At 41.4% G+C, this 19,851-nt stretch overlaps 2 protein-coding genes across 2 annotated transcripts; one reads left to right on the top strand and one right to left on the bottom strand.

Moving 5' to 3' along the window:
- The first annotated feature begins 1,868 nt into the window (after positions 1-1,868).
- On the top strand, positions 1,869-2,513 carry LOC138901765 (uncharacterized). Its single transcript, XM_070189554.1, has one exon. It carries the CDS (start codon positions 1,869-1,871, stop codon positions 2,511-2,513), a length of 645 nt encoding a protein of 214 aa, XP_070045655.1.
- A 6,595-nt stretch (positions 2,514-9,108) lies between these two features.
- Positions 9,109-15,154, bottom strand: LOC138901764 (uncharacterized). The gene is made up of 5 exons (XM_070189553.1): positions 15,094-15,154; positions 12,247-12,310; positions 10,005-10,101; positions 9,623-9,891; positions 9,109-9,550 (listed from the first exon to the last, which is right to left on the bottom strand). Exons 1-5 carry the CDS (start codon positions 15,152-15,154, stop codon positions 9,109-9,111), a joined length of 933 nt encoding a protein of 310 aa, XP_070045654.1.
- Between the last annotated feature and the right edge of the window lie 4,697 nt (positions 15,155-19,851).

Raw genomic sequence — 19,851 nt, 5'->3', positions numbered from 1 at the left:
AAACCACGTATAAATTCAACTGTACCATTTTACGGGTAAACAGTTTGGCGCCCACCGTAGGGCTTAGACAGTTGTATAATTGAGTTTATCCTTGCATCTATTACTAATCCGTTTGATTCTTTGTTCTTAGCAAAAATTATAGAAAATGGCAGATAACGATGTCAACATCGCACACAACGTTGAGGCCCAAGGAAATCAGCCTCAGCACGAAGATTCGATAGGTGATACCTGCAACGAGGTGGAAGAGGTCACACCAGTCCATGGCAGGCAATATCCATGACATGTTCGGGAGGCAACACCTGATGATGCTGAAGACGAGCACGTCGCTGAAATAGTAAGGATCTTGAGGGAGCAACAAAAGTCTATTATGGGCAACCTCTCACGACAGGATCAGGTCATAACGGAGTTGAGGCGGGCATTGTTATGTGCTTCCAACAACACAAATGGACGAGGTCCAGTTCTTCCCGGTGATCTTGCAAACCAAACAATGTCGTCGACAATAACACCCCGAGGGGCGACTGCGATATGTCCGAGGGGAACGGTAGCGGATCCGGTAATAACAATAAGAATGATACCTTTAAAATCGAACTCATGCGGTTTATGACGGAAATAAATGCCCGAATGGATCAAATTCCGGGTGCACCACCGGTATTGAAAGGATCAGACTCAAACAAATATACCCAGTTGTCGTTCAAACCAAGCGCGACACCAGAATTTATCCCGAAGTGGTTCAAGATGACAGACAAGCGAAGTATAATGGGACTTCAGATCCTAAGGAGCACATCACCGCATATACAACGGTGGTGAAGGGGAACAATTTAGCTCCGCATGAGATTGAGTCAGTCTTATTGTAGAAATTCGGGGAGACCCTTACGAATGGGGCCCTTACATGGTATTCGCTTTTGTTCGAGCACTCAATAGATTCCTTCGAGATGCTTGCAGATTCTTTTATCAAGGCCAATGCCGGGGCCAGAAAGGTACATTCCCGAAAGGCCGACATATTCAGAATTGCACAAGGAGAGTCCGATTTACTATGGGAGTTCGTGACCAGATTTCAGAAAGAAAGGATGTTGCTGCCTATTGTACCGGATGAATGGGCAACTGGATCATTTACTAAATGTTTGAATTCGAGAAGTTCCGATGCTTCCCAAAAATTAAAAGAGAATATGCTCGGGTTTCAGGCAACAAATGGGGGAATAGTCACAACCGGTACGAGTCAAAGGTAAGAATTGAGGATGATCAGCTCGATTTCTCGGCATCAACCAAAGGTCGGGACCGAGAGAAGAACAAGGAAAAATCAAAGGATGATTTCGACACAGATCGACGGTCCTTAAGAGGTCAGTGTTTGCCCTATGAAAGGGCCAAAGTACGCGGTAGAGGTTTTCAGTCAACAGATAGATTCACTACCAATAGGAGAACTGATCGCGACTGGAATAACAGATCATTGCTGGACAAGGAGATATCGGGTTTTCGAGATTCCTCCTACCCCAGGTTATCCGAATACAAATTCAACGTCAGCATAGTGGAACTAGTGTCGGCTGTGAGAAACATTAAGGAAGCACGGTTCCTGAAGCCGATGAGATCCGATCCCAATCAGATGGATCCTATTTTGTGGTGCGAATACTATGGGACCAATGGTCACCGAACTGGGGACTGCCAACATTTGTGCAAGGAGGTGGCGACATTGCGAAAAAATGGCCATCTCAGAGAATGCTTAAGCGACTGGGCTAAAAACAATTACGGCCACAATCGTGATAACGTGGAACCTTCGAAAGCAGGAGAAGATCCTCCATGTTTGACGATCAACATGATTTTTCATGGGGAACAAGATTAATTGTGTGACATTTTCGGCAGCATAAAAGACGAAGATGTCAGTAACCCACAGTAAGAGACTCCGAAAAGTCGCTAAGGACGACATTACTTTCACAGAGGAAGACATAGATGGACTACTGTTATTGAACAACAATGCCTTGGTAATCTCTCTTAATGTATTAGATTTTAAAACTAAACGTGTTTTAGTGGACCCAGGAAGTTCGGCCAATATTATCCAGTGGAGAGTGCCGGAGCAAGCCAAGTTGACTGGAAGTATAATTCTGGCCATAAAACTCCTCGCCGGATTCAATTTGGCAAGTGTGACAACCCGAGGAGAGATCTTGTTGCCGATGAATGTCGATGGGGTAATTAAGACGACCCTTTTCGAGGTAGTAAACGGCGATGTGGGCTACAATATTATCCTAGGGAGACCATGGTTGTACGAGATGAAGGTTATACCATCAACATATCATCAATTACTGAAATTCCCAACTCTCGATGGAATTAAACAAATAAGAGGTGACCAACCGGCAGCAAGGGAGATGATCGTAATCTTAGTTTTCAGTAGCAAAGGGAAGGAGCATGCAACATATCAATTACATGAATCGACGCCTGCTTCCGAGCCAAGCGAAGTTAACCAGGGGAGGAATCGTCGGAATCCTATCAGGTACCAAGATATTTCCAGGTACCAGAAGAAATAGACGCAACAAAGTCCAACGGAAGTTCCACTTAGGGAAAGGACTAAACCTCGAGCTCAGATCTCAATTTATCAAATTTCTTAAATTTAACGTTAATTTTTTTTTGCATGGTCGTATGCGGATATGATAGGTATCCCACCAAAAGTGGCTGTGCACAAACTAATCCTGGATCCTAATTGTCACGACCTTAAATTCCCACCTTCGGACCATGATGACGCCTAACATTTCAGTTGCTAGGCAAGCCAACGTTAGAATAATATTATCCATTTTAAGACAATTTTTAAATTTATTAATAACAAAGAAACAAATGCGGAAGTAAAGTCTGAAATGTAGTGAATAATCCATAAAAATAACGGAGTTTAAATACCATCCCAGAATTAGTGTCACAAGTGCACGAACTTCTAGAATAATACAAATAAAGGTTTGAATAGAATAAAGTTGTCTGGAAATAAACACACAACTAAAGTAAAGTAGACGGGGACTTCAGAACTGCGGACGCCGTGCAATTATACCTCAAGTCTCCTCTGAGTAGCTGAAATCCGAGCAAGTCTCTGGTACGCCACTAGGACCAACTCCGAAATCTGCCCAAGAAGTGTAGAGTGTAGTATCAGTACAACCGACCCCATGTACTGGTAAATGTTGAGCCTAACCTCGACGAAATAGCGACGAGGCTAAGGCGGGTCACTTACATTAACCTGTACACAATATTAGTAACAACAACAAATAATAGAAATAAATCAGGTAACTCATTTATAATAATTGAAGCCAACTCAGCAGTCATAACCAATTATAATTTCCATCAATTTTCGTTGCAGCATGCAACCCGCTCTCACAACATATTCATATTCAATCCTGTTGTTGCGTGCAACCCGCTCCTCCAATATATTTATTTTAATCAAGTCTGTTGCAGAGTGCAACCCAATCTCCCAATATATATATCAACTTTTAAATAAGTCTGTTGCAGCGTGCAACCCGATCCTCCAATATATTCATTTTAATTAATTCTGTTGCGGCGTGCAACCCGCTCCTCCAATATATTCATTTACCAATTCTTATAGAAGAAATTTTCCAAATAAATACAACAATTAATATAAAATTATAAGACAACAAGCATACAATAATTATGATTTAATTATGAAACAAACAATGACAAATAACAAGTTATTATGAAAATCAGGGAGAAAATATGTAGTTTAATATTTAATATGCTAAATGTCAAATAACAATTAAGACACATAATTCAAATAGCATGTAACAATTAGTGTGAAAATTCAAGAATTAATATTTGATAAAGAATAAGAGAGAAACAATTATTATAATGATTAATTCATGATTTAAAACGATTTATAATTTTTCAAATAATTATGCAAATAATTAATTTAACGACGTATAGACACTTGTCACTTCGCATATACGTCGTTCACATACATTTCACATAACAAATAGTTTAAGGGTTCTATTCCCTCAAGTCAAGGTTAACCACGATACTTTCCTTGCTTTGCAAATTCCAATAATTTATTCGACCACGGTTTTCTCTTTTGAATTTATCTCCAAAAGCTTCAAATCTATTCACAAACAATTCGATATACTCAATACGAATCATAGGAATTAATTCCATATGAATTTACTAATTTTTCGGATAAAAATCCAAAATTTATTTAAATATTCGACAGTGCGACTCACGCCTCAAATCTCGGAAAAACTTATGAAATCCGAACACCCGTTTCGATATGAGTTCAACCATACAAAATTTATCCAATTCCGATGTCAAATGGACCTTCAAATCTTAAATTTTTGTTTTTGGAAGATTTTATAAAAATCTGATTTTTCTTCCATAAATTCACGGATTCATGATGTAAATGATTATGGAATCATGAAATATAACTAATATAGGATAAGGAACACTCACCCCAATGTTTTCCCGTAAAAATCGCCCAAGAATCGCCTTACCCGAGTTCAAAAATTGGAAATGGTTGAAAATGGGTCGAAACCCCATTTCCACAACTTAAGTTCTGTTTTTCATATTTTTATTCATCGCGATTGCGTAGAATAAAATTTGCCCAGGTTTGTTTAACATTACGCGATCGTGTATAAGGCCATGCGATCACAGAGAACAATTTTTCAGCCTTACGCGATCGCGTAGCACAATTTCAGTGATTCAACTTCTGCCTCATTCCTTCTTCGCGATCGCAACTTGGTGCTTGCGTTCGCAATGCACTGGGAGCTAGCCTTCCGCATTCGCGTGCCTATCTTCGCGAACGCAAAGGGTAAAACTTTCTACTTACAATTTCCTCTTCGCAATCGCAGGAATGGCTTCGCGATCACGAAGCACAATGCACGAGATGGCAGCAAAAGCTTAAAATCAGATTTTCTAAGTTCAAAATCATCCCGTAGCCTATCCGAAACTCACCCGAGCCCTCGGGGCTCCAAACCAAACATGCAAATAAGTCCTAAAATATCATACGAACTTGCTCACGCGATCAAATCACCAAAATAATACCTAGAACTACGAATTGAACCCCAAATCGAATGAAATTTTCAAGAAAATTTTAAAACTTATATTTTCACAACCGGACGTCCGAATCACATCAAATCAACTTCGTTTCTCACCAAATTCGGCAGACAAGTCATAAATATTATAGTGGACCTATACCGAGCTCCGAAACCAAAATACGGACCCGGTGTCAATAAATCCAACATCAGTAACTTCTTAAAAATCATTAAGCTTTTAAACTTTTAATTTTTTTATCAAAATTCCATATCTCGGGCTAGGGACCTCGAAATTCGATTCCAGGCATACACCCTAGTCCCAAATCACGATATAAACCTACCGAGATTGTCAAAATACTGATCCGAGTCCATTTGCTCAAAATGTTGACCAAAGTCAACTCAGTTGAGTTTTAAAGATCGTTTTTCACATAAAAACTTTCCGAAAACTTTTACGGACTGCACACGCAAGTCGAGGAATGATAAATAGTGCTTTTCGAGGTCTTAGAACACAAAATTACTTATTAAATTTAAATATGACCTTTTGGGTCATCACATTCTCTACCTCCAAAACAAACGTTCGTCCTCGAACGAAGTTAGAAAAAGTACCTGAGCTGGTGAATAAGTGTGGATATTTACTCCGCATGTCCGACTCAGACTCCCAGGTAGATGCCTCTACTGGCTGACCTCTCCATTGCACTCGAACTGAATGATAACTCTTAAACCTCAACTGCCGGGCTAGAATAGCCACCAGCTCCTCTTCGTAAGTCAAATCTTTGTCCAATTGGACTGAGCTAAAATCTAACACATGGGACATATCACCATGATATTTTTGGAGCATAGACACATGGAACACCGGATGAACCACTGATAACCTAGGTGGTAATTCAAGCATGTAGGCTACTTCACCCACCCTTTCAAGAATTTCAAAGGGTCCAATATACCTAGGGATCAATTTGCCATTCTTTCCGAACCTCATTACACCTTTCATAGGTGAAACACAGAGCAATATTCTTTCTCCAACCTTGAATGTAATATCACAAACTTTATGGTTGGCATAACTCTTTTGCCTAGAATGAGCTGTACGAAGTCGATCCTGAATAACTTTGACCTTATCCAAAGCATCCTGTACCAAATCGGTACCCAATAACCGAGCCTATCCCAATTTAAACCAGCCAACTGGCGAATGGCATCGCCTTCCGTATAATGCCTCATATGGAGCCTTCTGAATGTTTGACTGGTAGCTATTATTATAAGAAAACTCCGCCAGTGGCAAGAAATGATCCCAAGAACCTCCAAAGTCTATAACATAAGCGCGAAACATATCTTCCAATATCTGAATATTGCGCTCTGACCGTCCGTCTGTCTGTGGATGAAATATTGTACTCAACTCAACCCGCATGCCTAACTCATGTTGTACAGCCCTCCAGAAGTGTGAGGTAAATTGCGTAGCTCAATCTGAAATAATAGACACGGGCACACTCTGTAGGCGGACAATCTCACGGATGTAAATTTTAGCTAACCTTTCTAAAGAATAGGTAACTGCCACTAAAATGAAATGTGCTGACTTGGTCAACCTGTCCACAATGACCCAAACTGCATCAAATTTTCACTGAGTCCATGGGAGTCTAACAACAAAATCTATAGTGATACACTCCCACTTCCACTCAGGAATTTCTAACTTCTGAAGTAAACCACCAGTTCTCTTATGCTCGTATTTAACATGCTGACAATTCAGAAACCGAGCTACATATGCAACTATATCCTTCTTCATTCTCCTCCACCAAATGTTGCCGTAAATCTTGATACATTTTAGCGGCACCTGGATGAATAGAATACCTGGAACTGTGGGCATCTTCCATAATTAATTCATGAAGCCCATCCATATTAGGCACACAAATACGACCCTGCATTCGCAGAACTCCATCTTCCCCCATAACAACCTGTTTGGCACCACTGTGCTGCACCGTGTCCTTAAGGACAAGTAAATGATGATCATCATATTGTCGCTCTCTGATGCGCTCATATAAGGAAGACCGAGCGACTGTGCATTCTAGAACTCGACTGGGTTCTGAAACATCTAACCTCACGAACTAATTAGCCAAAGTCTGAACATCTGCAGCTAATGGCCTCTCACCAACCGGAATATACACAAGACTGCCCATACTCACAGCCTTTCTACTCAAAGCATCGGCCACCACATTGGCCTTTTCGGGGTGATACAAAATGGTGATATCATAGTCTTTCAACAACTCCAACCATCTTGTCTGCCTCAAATTATGATCTTTTTGTTTGAACAAATACTAAAGGCTATGATGATTAGTAAATACCTCACACGAGACACCGTAGAGGTAATGCCTCCAAATCTTCAGCGCATGAACAATGACTGTCAGTTCTAAGTCATGAACATGATAATTCTTCTCGTGAACTTTCAACTGCCGTGATGCATATGCAATCACCCTGCCATCTTGCATTAATACTGCACCAAGCCCAATGTGAGATGTGTCATAATATACCATATACGATCTTGAACCTGTAGGTAATACCAACAATGGCGCCGTAGTCAAAGCAGTCTTGAGCTTCTAAAAGCTCAACTTACACTCATCTGACCATCTGAATAGGACACCCTTTTGGGTCAGTTTTGTCAATGGGCCTGCTATATATGAAAACCCTTCCACAAACCGACGATAATAACTTGCTAAACCCAGGAAACTCCGGATCTCTGTAACTGAAGTAGGTCTAGGCTAATTATGAACATCCTCAATCTTCTTAGGATCCACCTTTATGCCTTCTGCCGATACAACATGCCCCAAAAACGCAACTGAGTCTAACCAAAACTCACATTTTGAAAATTTGGCATATAACTGATTATTCTTCAAAGTCTGAAGCACACTCCGAAGATGCTGCTCATGCTCCTCTCGACTGCTGGAGTAAATCAAGATATCATCAATAAATACAACCACAAAAGAATCCAAATAGGGCTTGAACACCTCATTCATCAAATCCATAAATGCTGCTGGGGCATTTGTCAACCCAAATGACATCACTAGGAATTCGTAATGCCCATACCGAGTTTGAAAAGCTGTCTTAGGGACATCAAATACCCTAATCTTTAACTGATGGTAACCAAACCTCAAATCAATCTTCGAAAATACCTTGGAACCCTGAAGCTGATCAAATAAGTCATTAATTCTTGGCAACGGATATTTCATTTTGATAGTGGCCTTATTCAACTGCCGATAATCTATACACATCCGCATAGAACCATCTTTCTTCTTTATAAATAATACTGGTGCACCCAGGGTGAGACACTGGGTCTAATGAATCCCTGATCAAGCAAGTCTTATAACTACTCCTTTAATTCTTTCAACTCTGACGAGGCCATACGGTATGGTAGAATAGAAGTAGGCTGAGTGCCCAGAGCCAAATCAATATAGAAGTTAATATCTCTATCGGGTGGCATCCCCCGCAAATCTGCAAGAAATACTTCTGGAAATTCACGAACAACTGGTACTGTGTCCATAGAAGGAACATCCGCACTGGGATTATGAATATAAGCCAAATAGGCTAGACACGCTTTCTCTACCATATGCCAAGCTTTTATATAAGAAATAACCCTGCTGGCAGAATTACCGGGAGTTTCTTTCCACTCTAACCAAGGTAACCCTGGCATGGCTAGGGTCACTGTCTTGGCATGACAATCCAATATAGCATGATAAGGGGACAACCAATCCATTCTCAAGATGACATCAAAATCAACCATATCAAGAAGTAGAAGATACACACTAGTATTAAGACTACCAATAGTAACCACACACAAATGATAGACATGATCTACTACAACAGAGTCTCCCACTGGCGTAGATACACACACAAAAGCACTCAAAGAATCACAAGGAACAACCAAATGTGAAGCAACATAGGAGGACGCATAGGAATAAGTAGATCCTAAATAAAATAGAACTGAAGCATCTCTATGGCAAACTGGAATAATACCTGTGAACACAACATCAGATGACTCGGCCTCAAGCCTAGCTAGAAAAGCATAAAATTGGGGTTGGGCCCCACCACTCTTAACTGCATCTGTAGGACAGTCTCTAACTGGCTGGCCTCAACCTGTAACGGTTTGACCTCTACCTCTAATGGTCTGACCTCCACCTCTAATGGCCTGACCTCCACCTCTAGCTGCCTGACCCCTACCTCTAGCTGGCTGAGCAGGCGGTGAAGCAATCGGTGCCGGTATGATGGCATGAGAATCCTGTTGAGGTCTATTACTCGCCAACCTAGGGCAATACCTCCTAATGTGACCAATGTTCCCACACTCATAACACCCATCCTGATGCCATGGCTGCTGAAGCTGAAGCTGACCCAAATGGGCAGGATAAATGATGTAGTAACTCTGGAGTGGTGGTGCACTGATAGGAGCTGAATGTGCACTGAATGCTGGTTGCCCATAGTAAGGTATAATAGGACCGTGACTCCTTGAAGCACCGTGAGATGCATGAAGTGCTGAATGAAACGGCCTGAGAGGATGACCCCTACCAAAATTACCCCTGCCCCCAAACGAGGCACCATTGAAACCACCGAACTGATGAGGCCTCTTATTAGACCTCTGCCCTCTCTACTGTTCAAGAACCATCTCGATCCTCCTTGCGACATTAGCAGCTGCCTGAAACGAAATCTCACTTCCGATCTCTTTGGCCATTTGAAACCTGATAAGATGAGTGGGTCCCTCAATAAACCTCCTCACTCTCTCTCCCTCAGTAGGTAGTAAAAAGAGAGCATGACGGGCCAAATCCACAAAATGGGACTCATATTGTGTAACAATCATATTGCCCTGCTGTAGATGCTCAAATTTCTTGTGGTACTCCTCTCTTAGTGTGATAGGAAGGAACTTCTCCAGAAATAGCTGAGAGAACTACTTCCGAGTAAGTGCAGGCGATCCAACTGTCTAGCCAATGTATAATCTCTCTACCACCTCTTGGTGGAACCCGTCATCTGAAATACAGCAAAATCAACCCCATTGGTCTCAACTATACCCATGTTCCGCAGCACCTCATAGCAGCATTTAAGATAATCCTGTGGGTCCTCAGAAGGTGTACCACTGAAGTGAACCAAAAAGCGCTTAGTAAACTTATCCAGTCTCAATAAGGCCTGAAAAGACATGGCAAGCCTATCAGTGGTCTATGCCGCAACAACTGGCTGAACTACCCCAACTGGAGGGGCTGCTGGAGCATGATTCTGGGGAACCATTTGCTCCGGAGTGGGAGTTTGTGCTCATCCCCCAGCCTGTGAGACGGCTGGTGCCACCTGAAATATACCATTCTGGGCTACGCCCTCCATAAGACTTACCAAACGGAGTAGAGCATCCTGAAGTACTGGAATGGTTATGAATCATTCCGGGACCTGAACTGGTCCAACTGGTACATTCTGAACTGGAACCTCTTCCTGAAGGTCCACCTGAGGTTCTACAATAGGTGCATCTGGTCGAGCTCTGGACTGAGCTCTACCTCGGCTTCTAGTATGACCTCAGCCTCGACCTCTACCCCTGGCCATAGTTTTCACCGGGGGTTCTGGTCCCTGTCCATCGGTAGATGTATTACGTGTTCTCACCATCTGCGAGAGAATAAGTATAGAATGTTTCAATTTTTCGATGATAGAATAAGATCGCACGACAGAATAATAAAGAAGTGATATTGTTCCTAAGCTTGCTCTACTAAGCTTGCTCGTGACTAGTGAGACCTATATAACCTAGTGCTCTGATACCAACTATCACGACCCAAAATTCCCACCTTCGGACCGTGAAGGCGCCTAATATTTCACTTGCTAGGCAAAACAACGTTAGAATTATATTATATATTTTAAAACAATTTTTAAATTTATTAATAACAAAGAAACAAATACGGAAGTAAAGTTTGAAATGTAGTGAATAATCCATAAAAATAACGGAGTCTAAATACTATCTCAAAATTGGTGTCACAAGTGCACGAGCTTCTAGAATAATACAAATAAAGGTCTGAATAGAATAAAGCTGTCTGGAAATAAACACACGGCTAAAGTAAAGTAGACGGTGACTTCAGAACTGCGGACGTCGTGCAGTTATACCTCAAGTCTTCTCTGAGTAGCTGAAATCCGAGCAAATCTATGGTACGCCGCTGGGACCAACTCCGAAATCTGCACAAGAAGAGCAGAGTGTAGTATCAGTACAACCGACCCCATGTACTGGTAAGTGTTGAGCCTATCCTCGACGAAGTAGTGACGAGGCTAAGGCGGGTTACTTACATTAACATATACGCAATATTAGTAATAACAACAAATAATAGAAATAAAACAGGTAACTCATTTATAATAATTGAAGCTAACTCAACAGTCATAACCAATTATCATTTCCATCAATTTCCGTTGCAGCATGCAACCCGCTCTCACAATATATTCATATTCAATCCTATTGTGGCGTGTAACCCGCTCCTCCAATATATTCATTTTAATCAAGTCTGTTGCGGCATGCAACATAAATAATAATAATATTACTAAGTGAAATTAAAAGTCATCAGAAATAAGTTGTAAATCCAACATAAAGTCTATCTGCTGAAACTTTCTGAACAAGCTGTAGAGGAAGTTTGTTTACCATGTGACCCTATAGAAGAATCTGTAGGGGTAGAAGTCCACTCAAATCTGAGTAGCACGCCATTCCTCACTCCTGAAAGGATATACAATTGATCAGCAAGCACGAGTCGCACATCTTGAGGAATATATCTTTCAACATAGCCTGTTAAACTATCGATGACAACAACTTGTGAGGCCATATAAGAAGTAAACGATAAGACTTTTCAGGCTTATATGTATCAATGATAAATATATTACACCCAACTGTAATATCATATCTTGTTGTAGAGGTTGGGAGTTTTTTCCCAATCCATTTTTAGGTAATAGAGATGCAAGACAATTGTTCTTTGCGTCTCATATGGTGCATTTGATATGTTTCATGTAGATCCGCAACCAATGACCTGACACTAAGAATGAATAAGATACAAGGACATGAAGTTGAAACTATTACCACATCACGCCCAACAACTCCCACATTTATGCTCGTACAATTATCATGGGACCATGATTTAAAAATTGGCTGTGATGATGAAATATCATCACCAATAGGTACTAGTCTCACGGAGTTCTGGCATACTTGAACCGACAACCCATCACTCTCAAGGCCATAACCTAAAGTGCACACGCTAGACAAGACACCCACCTTGGTAGTAAAACAGAGAGGTTTACACCAACAGCTAACACCTTGGTTTCTTCCAAAAATGACACTACAAGAAAAGAATGATATAAATCTTCTAGCTTTTTCTTAACCGCCCAAATTCCTGTTATCCCATTGAAATTAGGAGCGAGCAGTCAATAATTTCTTTACGCTAATACCACCGTGCATCACCAGCAATGATCCTTAGAATGCCTCCCTACAACAGACAAACATATGACCGTGATGAATATTATGATAGCTCACCACAGATATATCTGATATTGGTGTAGTATGTAAAATGTGTCCTGAATATTTTGACCCTCCTCCTTCAACTTTTAAGACTATACTGTCACTCCTCTAAAAAATAGCAACCAAAAACGCATATTCCACACAGAGTAATGTCATGGATGATAGAGTTTTGTATAGACAACCAAATAGGTGCATTTTAGGTGCATTATAGTCAATCACCATTCACACTTTATGTGAAATTGAAGCATATATCGGGAAGGACACAAGGTTCATCAGGGTTTTTACAGTTCACTAAGATAACTCCCCTAGACTTGAAAACAACCCGCAGTCCAAAAGAGTGAGGAGCTTCTGTTATGTGCTGTGCTCGAGTTCCAAATGCAGCATTCTCAAATATAACTTTGACTGAATTGGCTTTAATGTTCCACTCAATCAATATAAACATAGTTTAGTCTTCTCCCAACATGTAGGGAAAATTCAAGGTATGATTTTAATCTTTTAGAATCTACACGTTGTCAATATGCAAGAAATCAATCACAAAAGGGAAAATTGTAAGTAGGATACCAGAGAGAAAAATATAGAGAGAATAAATATTGGCACTTGTTGTTGAATGAAATGAGTAAACTGACTAATCAAGAGTATCCAGTCCTTTACATTCCTATATTTCTATAACGGAAATCGTTTATAGCCACACAAATGTTATGGCTTATTTAAGACCACTAGTACCAAAACTTTTAGGGGTCGTTTGGTAGAGTGTATAAGAATAATGCTGAATAGGGTATATTAGTAATGATGATATTAGTTATGCTTGCATTAGTTATGCAGACATTAGTTATGGTGACATATTTCTTATCCATTGTTTTGTTTGATGTATTAAAGCATTGAACAATTTCTAAAAAGAAACATATGTTGAGCAATGTTTTTATATGAAAAAGGTTTTAAAAATATTATTTGATTTAAGAGGGGCTTGATCTTAGGACCTAGTTCTCTAGGAATAACTATAAATAGTGAGCTCAACAACCATTGTAGAAAGGGAATTTTCTGACAAACTTATGTTACATATTGTTCGAAGCTCAATAATATTTTATCTTGTCTCGATTTCTGATGTCTTATCTCGATTTTAACGCTAAGTCTTACATTCTTGTTTAATTTATTTATCATTTTGGAATCAAATCGATTCACTTTTCTAATCCGTTTGATTCTTTGTTATTAGCAAAAATCATAGAAAATGGAAGATAACGATGTCAACATCGCACACAACGTTAAGGCCCAAAGAAATCAGCCTCAACATGAAGATTCGATAGGTGATACCCGCAACGAGGTGGATGAGGCCACACCAGTCCATGGCAGGCAATATCCATGACATATTTGAGAGGCAACTCCTGATGATGTTGAAGACGAGCACGTCGCTGAAATAGTAAGGATCCCGAGGGAGCAACAAAAGGCTATTATGGTTAGCCTCTCACGACAGGATCATGTCATAACGGAGTTGAGGAAGACATTGTTAGGTGCTTCCAAAAACGCGAATGGACGAGGTCCAGTTCTTCCCGGTGCTCCCGCAAACCAAACAACGAAGAGGGTCGACAATAACACCCTGTGGGGCAAAGTCGGTTGTGACAGGTACGGGAGGAACGATAGCGGTTCTAGTAACAACAATGAGAATGATTCCTTTAAAACCGAACACATGCGGTTTATGAGGAAAGTAAATACCCAAATGGATCAAATTTCGGGTGCACCACCGGTATTGAAAGGACCAAACTCAAGCAAATACACCCAGTTACCGTTCAAACCAAGCGCGACACCAGAATTGATCCCGAAGCGGTTCAAGATGCCAGGCAACCAAAGTATAATGGGACTTCGGATCCTAAGGAGCACATCACCACATATACAACGGTGGTGAAGGGGGAACAATTTAGCTCTACACGAGATTGAGTCAGTCTTACTGAAGAAATTCAGGGAGACCCTTACGAAGGGGGCCCTGACATGGTATTCGCTCTTGCCCGAGCACTCAATAGATTCCTTCGAGATGCTAGAAGATTCTTTTATCAAGGCCAATGCCGGGGCCAGAAAGGTACATGACCGAAAGGCCGACATATTCAGGATTGCACAAGGAGATTTCGATTTGTTATGGGAGTTCGTGACCAGATTTCAGAAAGAAAGGATTTTGCTACCTGCTATACCTGACGAATGGGCAGCTGAAGCATTTACTAAAGGGTTGAATTCGAGAAGTTTCGATGCTTCCCAAAAATTAAAAGAGAATATGCTCGGGTTTCAGGCAACAACATGGGCAAATGTTCATAACTGGTATGAGTCAAAGATAAGAATTTTTTCCCTATGAAAGGGCCGAAGGATGCGGTAGAGGTTTCCGGTCAGCGGATAGATTCGCTACTGAAAGGAGAACCAATTGCGACCGGAATAATAGATCATTACTGGACAAGGAGATATCGGGTTTCTCGAGATTCCTCCTACCCCAGGTTATCCGAATACAACTTCAACGTCAGCGTAGTGGAACTAGTGTCGGCTATGAGGAACATTAAGGAAGCACTGTTCTCGAAGTCAATGAGATCCGATCCCAGTCAGAGGGATCCTATTTTGTGGTGCAAATACCATGGGACCAATGATCATCAGACTGGGGACTGTCAGTAATTGCGCGAGGAGGTAGCGACATTGCTGAAAAATGGCCATCTTAGAGAATTCTTAAGCGACTGGGCTAAAAACAACTACGGTCGCAATCGTGATAACGCGGAACCTTCGAAAGTAGGAGAAGATCCTCCATGTTTGACGATCAACATGATTTTTCAGGGGGGAACAAGATTAATGGTGTGACATATTTGGCGGTAAAAAAGATGAAGATGTCAGTAACCCACAGTAAGAGACTCCGGGAAGTCGCTGAGGACGACATTACTTTCACGGAGGAAGACGCGGATGGACTACTGTTGTTGCACAACGATGCCTTGGTAATCTCTATTAATGTATTAGATTTTAAAACTAAACGTGTTTTAGTGGACCCTGGAAGTTCGGCCAATATTATCCAGTGGAGAGTGCTGGAGCAAGACAAGCTGATCGGAAGTATCATTCTGGCCACAAAACTCCTCGCCGGATTCAATTTGGCAAGTGTGACAACACGAGGAGAGATCCTGCTGCCGACGAATGTCGATGGGTAAATAAGACGACCCTTTTCGAGGTAGTAAACGGCGATGTGGGCTACAATATTATCCTGGGGAGACCATGATTGCACGAGATGAAGGCTATACTATCAACATATCATGAATTACTGAAATTCCCAACTCCTGAGATAATTAAGCAAATAAGAGGTGACCAACCGGCAGCAAAGGAGATGACCACAATCTCAGTTTTCAGTAGCAAAGGGAAGGATCATGCAGCATAGCAATTACATGAACCGAAGCCTGCTTCCGAGCAGAGAAAATTCAACCATGGGGAGGATTCATCGGAATCCTATCAGGTACCAAGATATTTCCAGGTACCAGAAGAAATGGACGCAACAAAGTCCACAGCAAAAGAACTTGAGCAAGTCGTATTGTTCGAAAAGTTCTTGGAAAGGAAGTTCCACCTGAGGACAGGACTAAACCTCGAGCTCATGTCTCGATTTATCGAATTTCTTAAATTTAACATTGATTTTTTTGCATGGTCTCATGCGGATATGACAGGTATCCCACCAGAAGTGGCCGTGCACAAACTAAGCCTGGATCCTAACATCCCTCCGGTAAGCCAGAAAAAACGTGTTATTGCTGAGGTCAGAAACAAATTCGTCAAAGAAGAGGTATATCATTTGCTTGATATCGTTTCAACAAATTCGTCACAAACAATCATTTTGCATGTGCGTAGACTATAACGATCTAAATAAGGCATGCCCCAAAGACTCGTTCCCATTGCCAAACATTGATCAAATGGCAGATGCGATGGCCGGGCAAGAGTTAATGAGTTTACTTGATTCTTACTATAGGTACAACCAAATCAAGATGAACCTAGAGGATCAGGAAAAAACTTCGTTCATAACAAACTTCGGCAAATATTATTATAATGTGATGCCTTTAGGGCTAAAGAACACTGAAGCCACTTACCAGCGGCTCACAAACAAAATATTTGAGAAACAAATAGGGAAAACCATGGAGGTTTACATAGATGATATATTGGTTAAGTCTTTGAACGTAGGTGATCATCCTAAACACCTGCAAAAAACCTTTGACATCATAAGGAAGCACAACATGAAGCTTAACCTCGAGAAGTGTGCAGTCGGAGTCAGCTCCGGTAAGTTCTTGGGATTTCTGGTGTCGGAAAGGGGGATCGAAGTCAACCTTGATAAAATTAAAGCAATCAAAGACATCCCTGACCAGCTATCAAGCGTGAAAGAGGTTCAAATATTGACAGGAAGACTAGCTGCTTTAAGCAGATTCATTTCCCGGTCTTTGGAAAAATGCCATCACTTCTTTTCACTCCTAAAAAAGAAGAACAACTTTGAATGGACTCCGGAATGCCAGCAGGATTTGAAAAGGTATTTATCGATCCCTCCATTGCAATCAAAACCGGAGGAAGGCAAACAACTTCTGATTTACTTAGCCATCTCGGAGGTAGCGGTAAGTTCCGTGAGGATGAAGGTACTCAAGATCCTATTTATTATGTTAGTAAAATTTTAACGGGAGTAGAAAGTCGCTACCCGCATCTGGAAAAAATGGCCTTAGATCTCGTGGTTGCCGCTCGGAAGCTTAGGACTTATTTCCAATGTCATCTGAAAGTCGTGGTAACAACCTTTCCCTTGCAGAATATCCTTCATAAACCTAAACTTTCAGGTCGGCTGGACAAGTGGGCAGTCGAAATGAATGAATTTGACATAGAATATAAACCTAGGACTGCGATTAAGTCATAAGTTTTGGCCGACTTTGTGGCCGATTTTAGTTCAGGACTGTTACCTTTGGCTACCAAAGAAGTAGTAATGGTGTCGAAATCGACATCAGGAGTTTGAACCTTGTTTACGGATGGAGCTTCCAGCGTGAAAGGGTTCGGGCTTGGTGTGGTGCTAATTACGCCTTCGGGGGATACCCTGAGGAAGGCCATAAGAATTGTTCCTCTAACTAACAATGATGCAAAGTATGAAGCTTTAATTGCAGGACTCGAGCTGGCCAGGGACTGGACCTCGAGGTCATAGAAATCAAATGTGATTCCCAATTGGTAGTGAATCAGGTCTACAGGATCTTTGAAGCCAAAGAGGAACACATGCAATAATATGTAGTGAAGGTCCAGGCTCTGCTCACACGGTTCAGGGAATAGTCAATTACCCACATACCAGTAGAACATAACGTGGAGGCATACACACTAGCCAATCTGGGATCGTCCATGAAAATAAAGGGATCGAACTCCGGTACAGTCGTGCAGCTAATGCATTCGATATTGAATGTAGACGGCTATTAGGAAGTAAACGTGACCAATTTGGTTTAGGACTGGAGAAATGAGATCATAGACTATCTCGAGCACGGAAAGCTACCTGAAGATCCTAAGGCATCTCGAGCGTTGCGCATTAAAGCGACTCGATACATCTTCAAGGGAGGTCAATTATATAGAAGATCTTTCCAAGTCCCGTTGGCCCGATGTTTGGGAGATTCCGAAGCTAACTATGTCATGAGAGAAGTCCACAAAGGGATTTGCGAAAATCGCTCAGGCGCGGATTCATTAGTGTTAAAGCTAATTAGGGCAGGATACTACTAGCCCCGGATGGAACAAGACGCCAAGGCTTATGTTCAGAAATGTGATAAATGTCAATGCCACGCACCATCGGTACATCAACCGGCAGAGGTACTACACTCGGTTTTGTCGCCATGTCCATTCATTAAGTGGGAAATGGATATAGTCGGTCCGCTGCCGTCGGCCCCCGGTAAGGTAAGATTCCTTTTGATTTTACCTAACTATTTTTCTAAGTGGGTTGAAACAAGTCCTTACCAGAAAATCGGCAAGCGCGATGTGTTAGATTTCTCTTGAAAAAATATAATTTGCAGATTCGGGATATCAAAAGAGATAGCCTACGACAACGGGCCATAATTTATAGGCACAAAGGTCACAAAATTCCTCGAAGACTTGATAATCAAAAGGATCACATCATCACCTTATCACCCGAGCGCAAACGGTCAAGTAGAATCAACAAACAAGGTAATTATCAACAATCTAAAAAAGAGATTGGAAGCTGCCAAAGGTAAATGTCCCGAAGAGCAACCAAGAGTATTATGGGCGTATCGAACAACGACCAAATCAAGCACGGGGGAGACTCCTTTCTCTTTTGTATACAGAGCATATTCTTGATCTCGGTGGAAGTAGGAGAACCTACCTTGATATACTTCCAGGCGGACGAAGAAACAAATAACGAAGCATTATTGACCAAATTAGAGCTGCTCGACGAACACAAGGACTTGGCGCATATAAAGAAGGCAGCCCAAAAACAGAGAATGGAGAGATATTACAATTGAAGAGCCAACCTCCGGTATTTCAAATTATGAGACTTGGTTTTAAGGAAAGTAACTCAAAACACCCGGGAGTTCAACGCAGGAAAGCTAGGTCTGACGTTGGAAGGCCCCTTCTGGGTTTCAGCTGTCATCGGGAAAGGTCATACGAATTGGAAAATCAAGATGGAGTAAAGTTTCCGAGAAACTGGAGTGTGGCACACCTCAAAAGGTACTAAATCTGATGAACACCGCCTATACTGAAAGTATGTGCTGCACTCTTTTTCCCTTCGTCCAGTTTTTGTCCCAATTGGATTTTTCTTGCAAGGTTTTTAACGAGACAACAACAAAAAGCATACTACGAAGGAAATATCGTGAGCATAAGTAAGAAATTTAAACAACAAGGCATGGAAGCGGAGAACTACTACCGGACGATTAGATAATCTTTTGCTTGGTAGCAAAGTTCCTACTGGTAAGTGCAGTTTGCTATCAGGCCAAAGGTTACCCGACCGTTCACGAGTATAAACCACTAAGGTGTGGTTAGATAGTCGTTGGCTCTATAGCAAAGTTCCTAATAGGAAGTCAAGCTTGCTATCAAATCAAAGATTATCCAACCATTCACTGGTGGAATCTTCAAAGGAGAAAGACTTTAAGTGTTCGAATTCGCATTCTTCACATTCGAACACTGGGGGGAGGGGGGAAATGTGTAAGGCCCCGTAAAAGTTTTCCAAGGAATTTAGGATTTCGTGGTGCTGGGGTTGGCTAATGTGTTTGAAGATTGTTAAAAATAAGCCGTGGTATGGACTTTTTGGGTTGTGCAATGCATCGGGAAGTTGGAGGAAAATTGTTGCAGAACATGGCATTTCTGTAGTCCATTATGCGACCGCAGAATTACTCCGCGGATCGTAGATCCGCCGTG

Source organism: Nicotiana tomentosiformis, chromosome 11, assembly GCF_000390325.3.
Source record: "Nicotiana tomentosiformis chromosome 11, ASM39032v3, whole genome shotgun sequence".
NCBI classification, from domain to species: Eukaryota; Viridiplantae; Streptophyta; class Magnoliopsida; order Solanales; family Solanaceae; genus Nicotiana; species Nicotiana tomentosiformis.
This window is presented reverse-complemented; position numbering and strand designations above follow the sequence as displayed.